At 39.4% G+C, this 13,957-nt stretch overlaps 1 protein-coding gene across 1 annotated transcript in view; it reads left to right on the top strand.

The window, feature by feature from the left end:
* The window catches only part of IL1RAPL2 (interleukin 1 receptor accessory protein like 2), a gene marked incomplete at both ends in the record, with an annotated part of 371,474 nt that overhangs the window by 349,196 nt on the left and 8,321 nt on the right, over positions 1-13,957 (top strand). Inside the window, 3 exons of the mRNA XM_080624832.1 lie at positions 3,590-3,735; positions 9,408-9,551; positions 12,361-12,531. Coding sequence (XP_080480958.1) covers positions 3,590-3,735; positions 9,408-9,551; positions 12,361-12,531 — 461 coding nt within the window. The remainder of the gene's footprint in view (positions 1-3,589; positions 3,736-9,407; positions 9,552-12,360; positions 12,532-13,957) is intronic.

Raw genomic sequence — 13,957 nt, 5'->3', positions numbered from 1 at the left:
TCTTCTTCAGGCAACACTGCAGAACAGTTTGCAGGTGTATTATAATGCTCAGCTTGTACAGTATGTTTGTCCTTGTTTTTTTCTTCTCCATTTTTAAAGTGGAAATAGTCTAATTTGTTCTAGAGGCATGGAAAGAAGTGAATGGAGACATTTTGAACTGCAGCCTTATTTTTTCCTGCTGATTAATTTATCACCCACAGAAGTCAACTGATGATTACAAAATGCTCAGACAAGATGAGGATGATGTATTCTGTTAGGAGGGGATGCTGAGGGAGGCAGGCAGAATTACATCACTGCGTGGCTAATATGCTGGCTTCATGGAAATGAAAGCCCTCTCCTGAAAAGCTTATACTACTCAAGTAGACAATTTCTGGACAGAGAATGAGAAACATGATGCACGAAAGTGAGAGGGAGTGTTGTTGTGCCATGTTGTTAGTTGAATTACTCTTTTTTGGAGAGGCACTTATGTACACACAGATCTGTCCTTTCATCTACTGACTATTATGAGGACTAGCGAGAAGGGACTAGAGTTCTTCTAGTCCAGATCTTTTAACTATGTAAAGAATAAAAGTTTTCTTTTGGGGAAGTCCCAGCTCACAGGCAGGTTAGTAAAGGTTTGGAATTAATGCCTTGGTCTTGGAGAGACTCAGGGAAAGCTTTCCTATGGCCTTTACATTTGTGATCACACAAGGCCTGAAAATTTTAGGAAAATGTGGTTTCAAAGGAAAAGTATTGGAGCTTCAGATTCAACTTAGTGCATAAATTGACAAAAGATTTGAAAAGTCTGAAACGTTTGATATTTTTCAAAGAAAACATTTGTATTCTGAAATGACATTTTCTTTAAATTTATATTTTTTTAACTGAAAAATAAGCAGTAGGCAAAATTTTTTGTTTCAGATCAAATAAAATGCTTCAGCTTGAACAAAAGGAATTTTTTGTATTTCATCCACCTCTTCTCTCTCTCCCTGCATCCTGTTTGCTGTGAGTTGTCAAGTGCCATTGATTTACCTGTGTGTTAAATGATGTAAATGCTCTTACAGTTTGTTCATCAAACCAGAAAGAAGAGCTATTTCTCAACTTGTGGGAGCTGGCAAGTATTGGTGGTGTTGCTGGCAAAGTTCCCCCCAGCTCAGAAAGGGACAGAACTTCATCTTGTGGGTGTGCAACAAATACTGCTTCAGCTTTAAGGTCTTACTTGTTGATACTCTATTTCTTTTCTAACCCAAAAAATGTTGTTCTCAATATTCTCTGAACCAGCTATGAAATGCATGCAGTTAAAGTCTGCACACATTAAAAAACTGTAGGTGACCAACTGTGTATTTCTGTGGCAATAATGAATCATTAGCTGGAGAGAACTGGCTAAAAGAAAAAAAGAAAAAGAAGAAAGCAGGAATGAAAGGTTTGACAACCCTAAGAGCTTTCTACACTTTGCTACCGCCATAATGCTTAAGTGTCTGTCAGCATTTTCATGATAGATCCTATTTTGAAGAGTTCTCTTCCTGAAGATTACAATTAGCATGAAAATAACTGGGAAATATTCTCAGTACAAATGCATATTCTTTTTTTATGAAAGCTCCTTTTTAGCTGATCCTGTATTATTTAAATTTAGGTTAAGGGTCGATTATTTTATTTTAAACAGATTCAGAATAATAGTTTATCTTAATTGTAATCTCTCTTCATTTTGTTCTATGTAAAGTATGCTGATTATAGTAAACACAAGACAATCATTTGAAGAGTGTTCCAGCTTAGTGTCCCAGATATCTTCTCTGTTAATGATTTTATTTGTTCCTTGCAGCATGATTTGTAAGCTGAAATTTTTGGAGCATATTGTTTACCAACAGAGAAGACTTTCCTGAGTTTAAAATATTTTACTATATATATAGATAGAGACTATTAATAGGTAAATGAGAATTGATTTATCTGACCCCCAGTGATTTAGACTGATTTGAGTCTGCAGACAGATCAGGCTCTCTTGGGAGGTTTCTTTTCTGTCCACAAATGATGCAAATTCAACCTTCCTTGCTTTATTTTCAGCACTTGGGCTTAGGGCCAGAATAAAAAAAATGCAAAAATACACAATAAATGACATGGAATTCGCAAAAAAAAAAAAAAAAAGATGCAGTTCAAGTTTCCAAATGCCACACATATTCCTGTTCTTAAACTAATGTTTTTCCACTTGCTTTTTTGCAAGTTACACATTCATAACGAAAGAGGCTGAATTGTGGATGCTCTAGTACCTCTTTGGAGTTCTGCCAGATCACCCAAGCCTATAAAGGGGATGTGCTGTATGAAATTTTACTGTAAATTTGTAGTTTACAGCAGTCAATCTTGCATTTTTAGTTATTTAGTGCAATGTCCTCATACTTCACTTGTGATTTGTTTTCAGATTTGGAGTTCATGTTTGTTATACAAAATTATGTACATAAGAAAATGTGTGTGTGCATTGGAAACCCCAAAACAACTTTGGTTTATAATATAGAGAAGTTTGGCATTTGTTATTGAAAGATTTTAAGCTCTCCAGGAGCAGTTTCCATCCAGTGCAAACAGCACTCTGATTAATCACTGTGTGGCCAATTGCCGCCCTTCAGTCTCCAGAGAATATATTGCTGTACCCAGATCTTATTGCTGTCTTAGTGCTGTACACTTACCTTTTCAGAGAAAAGACTCACTGAAGTACCACGTGCAATGGTGAGTTCACAGGCGACTGCAAGGGCATCACACGTTTTATGTCTACGCCCTTGCACGTTATGCAGCAGTACATTAACAGGATCAAATGAATCTGGTAGATTTTACTTGATGTTACATTTGCTTGTTCAAAGGACCAGAAACTTTTCTTGAGCAACTGATAAGTCTTTTGAGAGAATAGGCCATTGTATTTTTAGACTTTATGTCAGCATCAAAAAACACTTGCATTTACTTTGCATTCTTTTTAATGTGTGCAGTAGAACAATGACATAAAAAGACTGTACCTCTGCCCTGAAAGCCTGCTAAAACTTTCTGTTCTCTTTGTGGGGATTTTTTATATCTTCCCTGTCCTCTCAAAGGAGCAGACAGCTCTTGTTCTTGACACTGATCCCTTTTAAGGTCAGGATCTAGCACCCCAAAATAGAGGAAAATGGCACAGCTCCTTTCATTGGTTTTCCAGACTGCATTAAAATGCATCACAGTACCCAGCCGTTAAAATATTGCCTTATAATTTGCTCAGCAATGCTTAGTAGTGCATATTTACTTCTCTGGAAGGTGAGTATTTATTGCTTCTTTTGAAAGAAACATTGTTTTTAGCATTGAATTCTGGTGGAGCTGAGGGCTGAGGTAAACAGGCCACATGCAACCATTGCACTCATAGCCACTCTTCCTGCGCTTGATTCAGCTCCTTGCTACAGACATGGCAGGAGATAAAGGCTTTTGGTTGTCATGAAAGGTGCCTCTGTGAAGTCTCTGTCAGCCAACTTGAGCCTTCTTCTAAGTCCATCTTCAGAGTGAAGGAGGCCAGGAACTCTGTGCATCTTGTGCAGAGAAATCATGATTCTTTGGGGAAACTTCTACCTGTATTAATTCAGTTAAGTGAAGACTGTATCCTTCCTTTCAGACTCCTCAGAGAACATCTCGGAGAAAAAGAAGTCGAATTGACATTGATCTTTGATGCTGTAGAAGAGGCAGACCTGGCTAACTATACATGTCATGTGGAAAACAGAAATGGACGGAAACATGCCAGTGTTCTTCTGCGCAAGAAAGGTAATTCTCTTTATTTCATTATCTGTACTCTCGTCTGCCTCAGCAGAAACCACTCAGCCTGTAGCAAACATCCTGCTGACCTTTCTGAGCCAGGCTGGGCTCCTGTGGTCCTACTTGTAGCTGAAATGTCTTTGTGTTATAGCTTCAGTTTGCCACTTGTGAAAAAAATCTGTGATTTGTTCTTCAGTTTCTAGTGAAGCAGCCTTGCAGGTGATGCACTTGCCTGGAATACAGTCACCCATAAACACCAGTATAATCAGCAGAAGTATTTTTATCTAAACAACCTGTAAATTGGACCTAGATTTGACTGACTAGACCAGAGGTAATTGTGTGATGGAGTTAAAATACTCATTTCTTAGAATAGGTGCCTTAGCAGTGAGGTCAGATGTTATTATGCTTCTCCACTTCCTGGCTTTGCTGTTTAAATTTAAAGCTTTAAACACTTAGAATGCTTTTTGATTTCTAACTGCATCGGGAATGAAAACATTGCAGTGGGAGCTACAGATCAGCGGAGAATTACCCCATTATGGTTGCTTTGCTTGGTATTGTACCTGGAATTGGGAAAACCACTACTGACGAGTTATCCATAGCAGAAAAGAAACCATTTGAATTTGAAATTACCAAATTAAAAGGTACTACTATGCTCTGCTGGTTGTAGAAGTCATTATTATAAGGAGTGTAACAGTATCTCATTACAGTTCTTATATTGTTTGTTCAGTCACCCCTCCTGTTCATAAGTCAGGTGACCTTTAAATTTGATAGTGATCTCTCTAAGATACAGTGTATTAGGTAGTACAAAACCAGTAAGGCAGTAACTGTTGGGAAAGCAAAGGAACATAACCACTTGGATAAAGATGTAATGTGAAACCACAGAGCCATCAGCGCAGGAGATTGACTAAAGAATACATTGTCCAGATCTCTGTCATTATTCTTAGCTCTAAATTAACTTCCCAGAAGAGAAGAAATATTTTCATGAGGCACACCTCATGCTGTTCCAGTTCTTTGTACACTTCCAGACCACTAAGGCAGAGGATGTGTTTCACAGCAGGTTGTGGATTGCAGTGTTAGTGTCAGTTAAAAAAGGAAGTGCTCCCCGTCATCACGGTTAAAGCAAAATCCCACAAAAGTGTCACCATTTAGAGAAGATTTAAATATACTATTAGTTCTTGAGCGTGCTGCAGATTGACCTCATCACCATGGGACAGATGAATTAGGACCCAGGTGGAAGATCAAGAAGACCAGCCAAGGCCTCTCTAGATAGGGCACTGAAGTTCTGGAAAATTTCCATAGTTATTTGTTCACCTACAGCCATGCTGGATTCTAAGTGCTGTGTTTCATGGCTAGAATATAAAATGAAAGGTGAGGGTGAGGTGATATTAGGACAAAAAAGGGCTACTAGGGAGAGGAAACTTTTGGGTCAGTGTCCTCTTTTTTTGCTATCTTTCATGTGACCCACAGGTTTTGTGTGTGAAAATGCAGTATGCAGTCTTGTCAAAATCAGTCTTTATAATGAGATAAAACACTGTCACAGGTTGCCCATAGAGGCGGTAGGCGCACCATCCCTGGAGACATTTAAGGCCAGACTGAATGTGGTTCTGGGCAACCCGATCTAGTTGAAATGTCCCTGCTCATTGCAAGGCAGAAGGGGTGACCTTTGAAGGTCCCTTCCAACCCAAACTATTCTCTGATTCTATGAATCAAGTCCTACTTGCACAGTTTCCTCTATATATGAGAGTTTTATGTCCTCCCAGAAAGAAGGGCATAACATAGGTTATATTTTACACTAAGGGATAAGGATAAAACACAATACAGAAGGTAGGATCAGCTCTGAGAAACAAGGGCCCACAGCTGGGGTTTGGAACACACACAAATGTGTATTCAACATCTAAACTGACAGGATGTCACAACTTAAATTAAGGAATCTGGTCATCATGATGAAGGATTAGCCTCTTTAGTGCAAAAAGCATTCTAGCTTTCCATCCACCAAACCTCATAAATATAGAACTGATAGTAAGTGTATCGTTGTTGGCACTGTTAAATGTTCAGCTTTGTTGCATACATTAGAATAACAGGTTAGGTTTATTTATAACAAGAAAATGCGGATATTTCAGAGCTTTGCTGAAATTATGGAAGAAGCACTGCTGAATACAGAATTTGGAGATGGAAAGGATCACTTCTCAGCTACTATTTCATTTATCTCTGCACTGTGGCTGTAGACAGCTTATATTCCTCTTAGGCATTCTCAATAATTGATTTTCAAGCTATTGAAGTGTCATTTAAAATAACCACAGTATTTTCACTATGCCCTTTGACTGCATGTCCCACTGTCCTGTCTGTTATTTATGAAATTCTTACAAACACTCAACCAAACTTTGCCCTCCTGCAACTTTATTTAAATGCGTCTTATCCTACAGCTTGGATTTGACTGTAGAATATTCATGAGCCAGAAATACTGCTGTATTTACTGACCTGTGGCAAGATTTAGGGCAAGACTGGTATAAAGCTGTTGACCAGCATCCTCTGTGTGTGTCAAAGTCGTGGATTTCTATTGTCATGTGCTACAGCTTTCCAGATGCTGCAGCACTTGGGAAAGGTGAAGAAGAAGCACATATCTTTCAGCCAGAGAAATCCCCCTCCTCCAAAGTCTTGCATTCTGAGGGCTGTGTTATCCCTGTTTGGCAAGAGGTACTTGCAGCTCCGTTTTGTCTCCGGGTTGTCACAGTGCTGCAGGTTATGTCTGCCCCCTGTTCAAAGGTGTGATTGCAATACATCAGGTAAACAACCTAGCATAAGCCATGAGTCCTGCTAGGAAGGCGTGGATAAAGAAACAGGAATAAACCCCAACTCGAAGTTATAGCTGTAAGTATGAGATTTTCTAGAGTTAGTTCTTGTCTTGACATCAGGTGGTTATTTTTAAGCACATACTTTGCTTTAAGGAAGAAAAAGGAACTTTTCAAAAATTTAAGGTAAAATTTGTTGAAGTCTTCTGCTGTATTAGTGGTATTGTCCTCACAAATGCTTTTAGAGAAGAGAGGAGTGCTGTCTGTGCAGCACCAGCTTAGTGATAGCCCCAGAACATACAGCATCACTTAGGATATTGGGGTTTTTATTTGGTTTTTCTTTTACTGAAAAAGAACCAAATCCAGCTTCAAACACCCAAGGGTACCAATGCAAAGACAGAACCAGGCATGGCTCTGAGACGTGCATACACTGTCTGCTATCATGTCCTTCTTTACTGACTAAATTCAACACCACATTGATATTTGCTTTCAGGTACTCCAAAAGTTAAGTTCTGGACAATCCTGAGCTTCCTTAATTCACTTCCTTTCCTCCATGCTCTCCTAGCGTGTTTGGTGCTCAAATTACATGGAACTCAATATACACCAACTTGCTCCTTAGTTGTGGAAATAGTTCAGGATTCCCTTCAAACAAGTTTAAAAACTGTCCAGTTTTTTAAGTCTACATTTCTCAGTGAGGGTGACGGAACACTGGAACAGGCTGCCCAGGGAGGTTGTGGAGTCTCCTTCTCTGGAGACATTCAAAACCCGCCTGGACGCCTTCCTGTGTAACCTCATCTAGGTGTTCCTGCTCCAGCAGGGGGATTGGACTAGATGATCTTTTGAGGTCCCTTCCAATCTCTAGCATACTGTGATACATAGTCTATAATACACTGTCCCGGAACATGAATAACATATCAGGAACTGCAAAATAAAATCAAAAATCAATCTGTACTTTCAGTGGAAAGAAGCAGTGAATTTAGATGAAAGTAAAAATGATGGTGGTTGACCATTTATTTCAAGGAGGCTGACTTTATTTAAGACTGCAGGAAACTGATTTTGGTTGGGTTTTTTTTTTTTGATACTGATGTAGTTCTAAATTATGAAGAACATTCTAAAATATATTTGTGCCTCATTTATTGGGTGTTAATGAGACTTGCTATTATAAAGACCATAATCCTCTGTGATACGCTGTGGCTAAGTCCTACATTATTGTAATTAGAAACTATCAGAATATATTATTTACTAATTTTTAGTCACTATTGTAACACAAATCCCAGATTCAGCTCCTTTCCTAATGCTGGGTGTGCTGCCTTCCCTGTTGACCTCAGCGAGGACCACTTGAGGCATGAATCAGATCACTTAATCAGAGACTTAAGAGCTGGAGCAGGCAAGAAAATGGGACTTTCCTAACAAAAGATTCAGTGCAACAACAGCAAAAAGTTTTTTCTCTGAAAAGGGATTTTAACCAACTCTGTTCTCCACTTGACCAGATTTATCCCCAGAGCACATGCTAACTTTATCATGCAGTGTAATAAAAGTCCCATGAATTCCCTGTGTTCTCAGAGAGATTAAATAGCTATTATAATAGACCTTTTCCATCTATTAGTCCATGACTTCTTACCAGAGAGACATCAGAGATGTTGTAAACTGGGAATAGCTTGACATCTGACGTTAATTACTGAAATCCAAGGCATGGTGAAACAAGAACAACCCCAGAAGATACACAACTAATTTGCTTTTTATCTTGAAAATGACACAAATGACATACCAGTAATTTTTTCTGACCTAAGTTTTAGAAGTGTAAAGATCACAAAAACTGTCTCGCCTGCATTACAGTTTTTACATTTGCACATTGTAATTTTCACAGCAGTAAATATCTTCATAATGTCTTATCGAAACTAATACAGGCTGTTAGAGGTAGCTATTGTCAAATTGTTATTTTCTGTCTTTTGTGGCTAAGTAATACACCAAATATTGTGTTCAGGGGACATTCCAGACTAAAAAGCAACACTGTTAAAGTTGGTGTCTTACATCAGGTAGAGTGTTAGACTGGTATTCAAGTTATTTTATCGCATTCGGGCATTGGTTCGCTGAATGACCTTGAGCATATTGTTTCACTTCTCTATGCCTCTGTTTCCTCAGCTGTGAAAGATGGGTAATTGGGTTTGGATAAATTGGTGAAGTTCTTTGAGGCAGGCTGCCTGTGATGTTTCCTAACAAAAGCATCCCAGTAGGAAATTTTAACTAGCACTAGTTCCCATCAAAGTACAATGTGTCCTAAACAATCATGTGAAAACTCCGTTATAGTAGGCATCACAACTCAAACAAAGTGGCTCTTAGCAGCCTGATGTGTGCTACTCACTTCTCAAGTTGTCTTGGGCATTCTGGATGCTCAATTCATTCTCTGGTGATGCAGCTGAAGTCCTGGTTTGACAGCTCCCTTCAGCTCATCCACTGACTTCACAAATATAAAACCAAAGCTTGATGGTTTTGGAGGGACAACAGCCTCCCAAATGGTGTACGATATGTTCAGAGTATCTATTCTCACATGCTGCATACAGCATTTGATGCACTCTGCCATACAGAAGTTTCAAACTCCACAAGCTCATTAAAAGTTGATTAATCCTCTGTGTAAAATCACTACATAATTTTCTTGTAGAAGAATTATGATTATGGCTTCAAATGCATTCTGGATGGTGATTTCACATGGGCAGTAGATGGAGTAAATGAGTAAAGTTATGTAATTGGTAATGAATAAAAAAAGTAGGCATCCTTGATTTTACAGTGGTTGTAATTGGAAACTACACAATTTTATGTGGGATTGTACAGTGGGTTAGAGCAAATAAAGCTTGGAAAGATCATAACCTTTTTCTCTTTCCTTGCTAATTTTAGATTTGATCTACAAAATCGAGCTTGCTGGAGGACTGGGAGCCATCCTTCTTCTGCTTATTTTGCTCGTGACCATCTATAAGTGCTACAACATAGAGTTAATGCTGTTCTACAGACAGAACTTTGGAGGAGACGAAGCAGCTGATGGTAAGCAGTTGCTCAGGAAACTCAAGATATGCAATGGAAATATTTCATAGACCCAAAGTACTGAAACTTGTCAATTGAAATGAATACCAAGAGATACCTGTTGCCAGTTTAAGTTCAAACTACTAAGCCTCAGCAGTGTAAAGCCCTAAGACTTTCTCCCAAAGCCCTCTGAAATCAGTGAGTCTTTTCACTGAAATGTCACTGGGCCATGCCATAAGCAAGTGGGACAATACTGCACAGTATTCGTACTGATACCTGGGAGAAAGTGAAGGGTTTTGGAAGTAATTTACTTCTAACACCTTGGGATTGTACCGACATAACCTCTCTGGTTCACACCAACAAATAGTGACCCAAAGTGGTAACTCCCTCCAGATTGCTTTGATTCATTTATCTTGTGTTTTCAGTGTGAAGTTGCTACATTTTTATTCATGTAACTTCCTTGATTCAATCACCTTTTAATTTAGGAAACTAGATTGTTTTCTAGTTGCATTAGGGGAAGCCCCATGGGTACTCAGGGGAATTTGTGTACGTGTTAATTCTGAGAGCAACTTTATTTTTCCAGTGCATGATTTTAGTACTATTGTATCTTTGTTTCCCATTCTGATCCTGCAGAATGGAAGATGGAGGCAGAATGTTACTGAAGTCGAAGTGTAATCGGGGATGTCTCTTTCTACTTACAGAGGCTAAAGTGGGAACATACATAGCTCCCATGAGCAGTCAGCTGTATAGATGCAATTGCAGGGTCATTTTCCATTTATACATGTATTTCTTTAAAACAGAAGATTTGGAACTCAACAGATTTGCTTTATTCCTATTTCTGAAAATATCTTATGTAAGCAGTGTTGGATGCATTCACTTCCTGTGTTGTGTGTGACATTGTTTTTAAAGAGAATGATGCTAAGGATTAAGCAAAGCCATTCAGGAAATGGCTCCAAACAGTGCTGCACCCAAAGCACATGGACCAAGCAGTAGGAGGCATGGATAGGTCCTTCTGCTATGCCCTGTGTATGTGAAGCTTGTGAAGAGGGAGTTGAGGCCATGGAGATGTAACACAAGTGTACAGACTCACAGGAGCCTGCGGTAACTGATTCTGTGCATATTTTGCTTATTTGTATTGTGAATTGAGGTGACTGGAGAGGGCAGTTGTATCCACGCAGCTGGAAGGGGCAGGAGGCTCAGGGACTGCTTGCACACGATATAACCAGGCATGTCAGTGCTCTGGGGTTGGTTTTGCTGCCTTTGCAGGGTTGTTTTCTGCCTGGATCACTCGGTGGCTGGCTTCTCTTAAAAGGTTTTGGCAGGCTTCATTATGGACAGGGTAGCAGGTCTTGGATAGGCCTCCAAAGCTGACTTTGCTATTTGTTCTTCTGTCATCTTTCCATCAGTAACTACTATTTTTGCACGCTGTTGATTTCAGGCAGGTATCAGCAAGCCAGGTGGACATCAACTATGGTGACACTGGCCAAATTGCTTTCACATGCTTTGTAGCTCTGACCCTCATGGATCTGGCTTTGTGTCAAGAATTATAAGAAAGTAATCACATTCCAAGGTCATCAAGGCATGCATTATATTATGAACAGCTATTTTTCTTTATATTAGAACATATTGAGGATTTTCAACTGCTTTGATTATCTTTCATGTGTATTATCTTTATAGATAATTTGTACTCTGCAATCCTCTATTCATGCAGTTTTGTCCTCACAACATTAACTATTTGATTTTTCATTGTCTGTAAATAATGGCAGCTGTGCTTTTCCCTGGAGACTGAATTGCTGAAGGTTGACTTTTTCAATATACTCTTTTTCATTACTGCAGAGGAAGAGCAAAGAGAAATGTCACTAAGACAGTCTGATCCCAGCATGGATCCCAAGCTCAATAGTGGTACCACTTCTGTTCCTGACATAGTAGCCAGCACTTAGCTGCATGTTTCAGATGCAGGGAGCTAGAGACAAGCCCTAGTGCAGTGCAGGAGGAGGAGGAGGAGGTGGTGCTCGCTCTTTCTAGCCAAACCGGTGTGTTGCAGCCTTGCTGTCCTCATGTGGTGTTACCTGGGTCCCCTGTGTCACACACTGCCTGCCTCCACTTTATGATGAAGCTTTGCCTCCACCCCTGAGCTGCAGGCAGAATGGAGGGGCAATTTTCCCCCTGCACTCCATTTACTCTTTCTCTCATATTGTCAGCTCCAGGTATTTAGAATGTCCTGGACCAAATGACCTCTAAAATAATGCTGTTGGTTTTGAAAATTACAAGATTTTCTGGGAGAAAAAAAAAAAAAAAATATATATATATATGCTTTGGACTGTTTGTATTTGGCATTGATTTCTGCATAATCAGTGTTCATTTCAGTCATGTCTTTTCTCACAATTACTCATGCAAGAAAGTTTTTTTTGCTCACAACTTTACAAACTTTCCAGTTCAGAAACGTTTCCGAGCTCAAAGCTTCCACATAATCACAGCACTCTTGAGGCATGGGAGTTGAAAGATTCCCATTAGCAGTATGAAAAGGATTAAAATAAAAAGTTCCAGCTCTAGGATTTATATCAAAATTTTGCCCATGGTCTGTTCGGATGAGAACTGTGTACGCTGACCACATGGAGCAGTACTAACTAGCTCAACAAGCAGAAGAAAACTGAAAGGACATACTTTGTCTGGACCTGAAAAATTTCTCCATAGAAACTAGATTATATATTGTGAAAAGTCACAATTTTGTTGGGAAATGCTTGATCATTTCAAAGAATAATATCATTTCCCTGTATTTTTTTAGTGCTCTTGCAAAAAGCAGGCTGAACATGAATTTGTTTTCTTACAGACAACAAGGAATATGATGCATATCTTTCATACACCAAAGTGGATCCTGACGCGTTAGATTGTGATACTAATGAAGAGGAGCAGTTTGCACTTGAAATTCTGCCGGACGTTCTAGAAAAGCACTATGGATATAAGCTCTTCATTCCGGATAGGGACCTGATTCCTAGTGGAAGTAGGTATTTCTGACCTTACAGTTTTAATTCTCTCTGATGTGTCACGAAGGCCTGGATTGTGTGATGAGTACTAGATACGGGAAACCTCTGTTCGTGAAGTTGTCGTGAGAACTGGAAAGGTTTCTTTAGTTTTACAAATTTGAGCTCTAGGTGAAAGCTTGTTCGCGCTCCAGTGAAATCAGGGAGAACTACCATTGATTGCAGTGGAGGCAGGAGCTGCACCTTCCCACAGGGCAGGTCGATATGCTGCAAGCAATACTGTAGTCCAAAATCTCTACATCAGACACAGGTAGCTAAGCAGGAAACTCCCAAAAAAGATTTTCTAGTCTGTTTTATCGTTGGAAATTGGATTCTTTCTTTTTTCCAGTAATTATTTGCTTATCTACAGCAGCTTTACAGGTAAAAGTCATCTTTCCCATAGTCTTCTGGGTTTTATCCTAATTGTGAAGTCTCGTAAATAGCTACAGTAGTTTCTCAGTTGATGGTATAGGTGCAAGGTTTTCATTAGAGTTTTGACCAAGTGTTGAGTTTCTGAGCAGTGTTGGTATTGTGTAAATAATTGGTATGTGTGATACCAATTCTTCAGAGGACTGTGTCCAGCCTAGTGATCCAAAGCTATTTTCCATGCTGATCATGAAATACAGTTCTCCATTTCAAATCAGTTTGGCTGCCATGTCTGAAGATGCAGCAGCTCCTTTGGATGGCTGCACCAACAGTTAATGCCTTTCTAGCTATAGTTATGGCGTCTCTTCTTCGAGATTCATTTTTGGACAAGTGATGGTGATTTTGAATGCTCCGTATGTTTGCTTTAATACCACATTTATTTGAAATGCTACTCTTGTGAAAAATAAGCTTTTTTTAACAAATTCTGTGTAAATCACTTCCATGAAAAATTACTAGAAAAGAATATGAACTTCTCTCTGTATAATGCTACTGTATAGGAAATAAGACCAGGAAAACAAAGCAGTAGCCATACTGGAGCACATGTCCACAAACATGAAACAACTAGAACATGGCAGCGTTAGCAACCTGCCTGCCAAAAGACTTGAAACTGCTGGTTTGCTGCTGCAAACCCCAGTGCCTGCCCCAGAAGCTGAAGCCTCCTTCTCTGACATCTGAGGGAGCTAGAAACAGCACTCTGAATCCTCCACCACTGAGACAGGGGAGTCAGAGCCTAGGCAGAGATCCTGCAAAGTCCTGTGTAGAGGCTTGAATTTATCCTGTGCATTTGCAGCTCCTAGGTTAGAGCTGCTTCCCTTACTCCTTTTGTGCCCTACCCCTGCAAGGTCTGACGTTTACTTCCTTAGTGACATATTCCAGAAAGGGGACTTGGCTTTTGGATGCCTTCTGTACAAGCAAGTAGTTTTAGATATTATTAAGTGAAAATAGATCTTTCTGTGTCAAAAATCACACAACTGTTGTAAA

This window comes from Psittacula echo (genome assembly GCF_963264785.1).
Source record: "Psittacula echo genome assembly, chromosome: 8".
Lineage (NCBI taxonomy): Eukaryota > Metazoa > Chordata > Aves > Psittaciformes > Psittacidae > Psittacula > Psittacula echo.
This window is presented reverse-complemented; position numbering and strand designations above follow the sequence as displayed.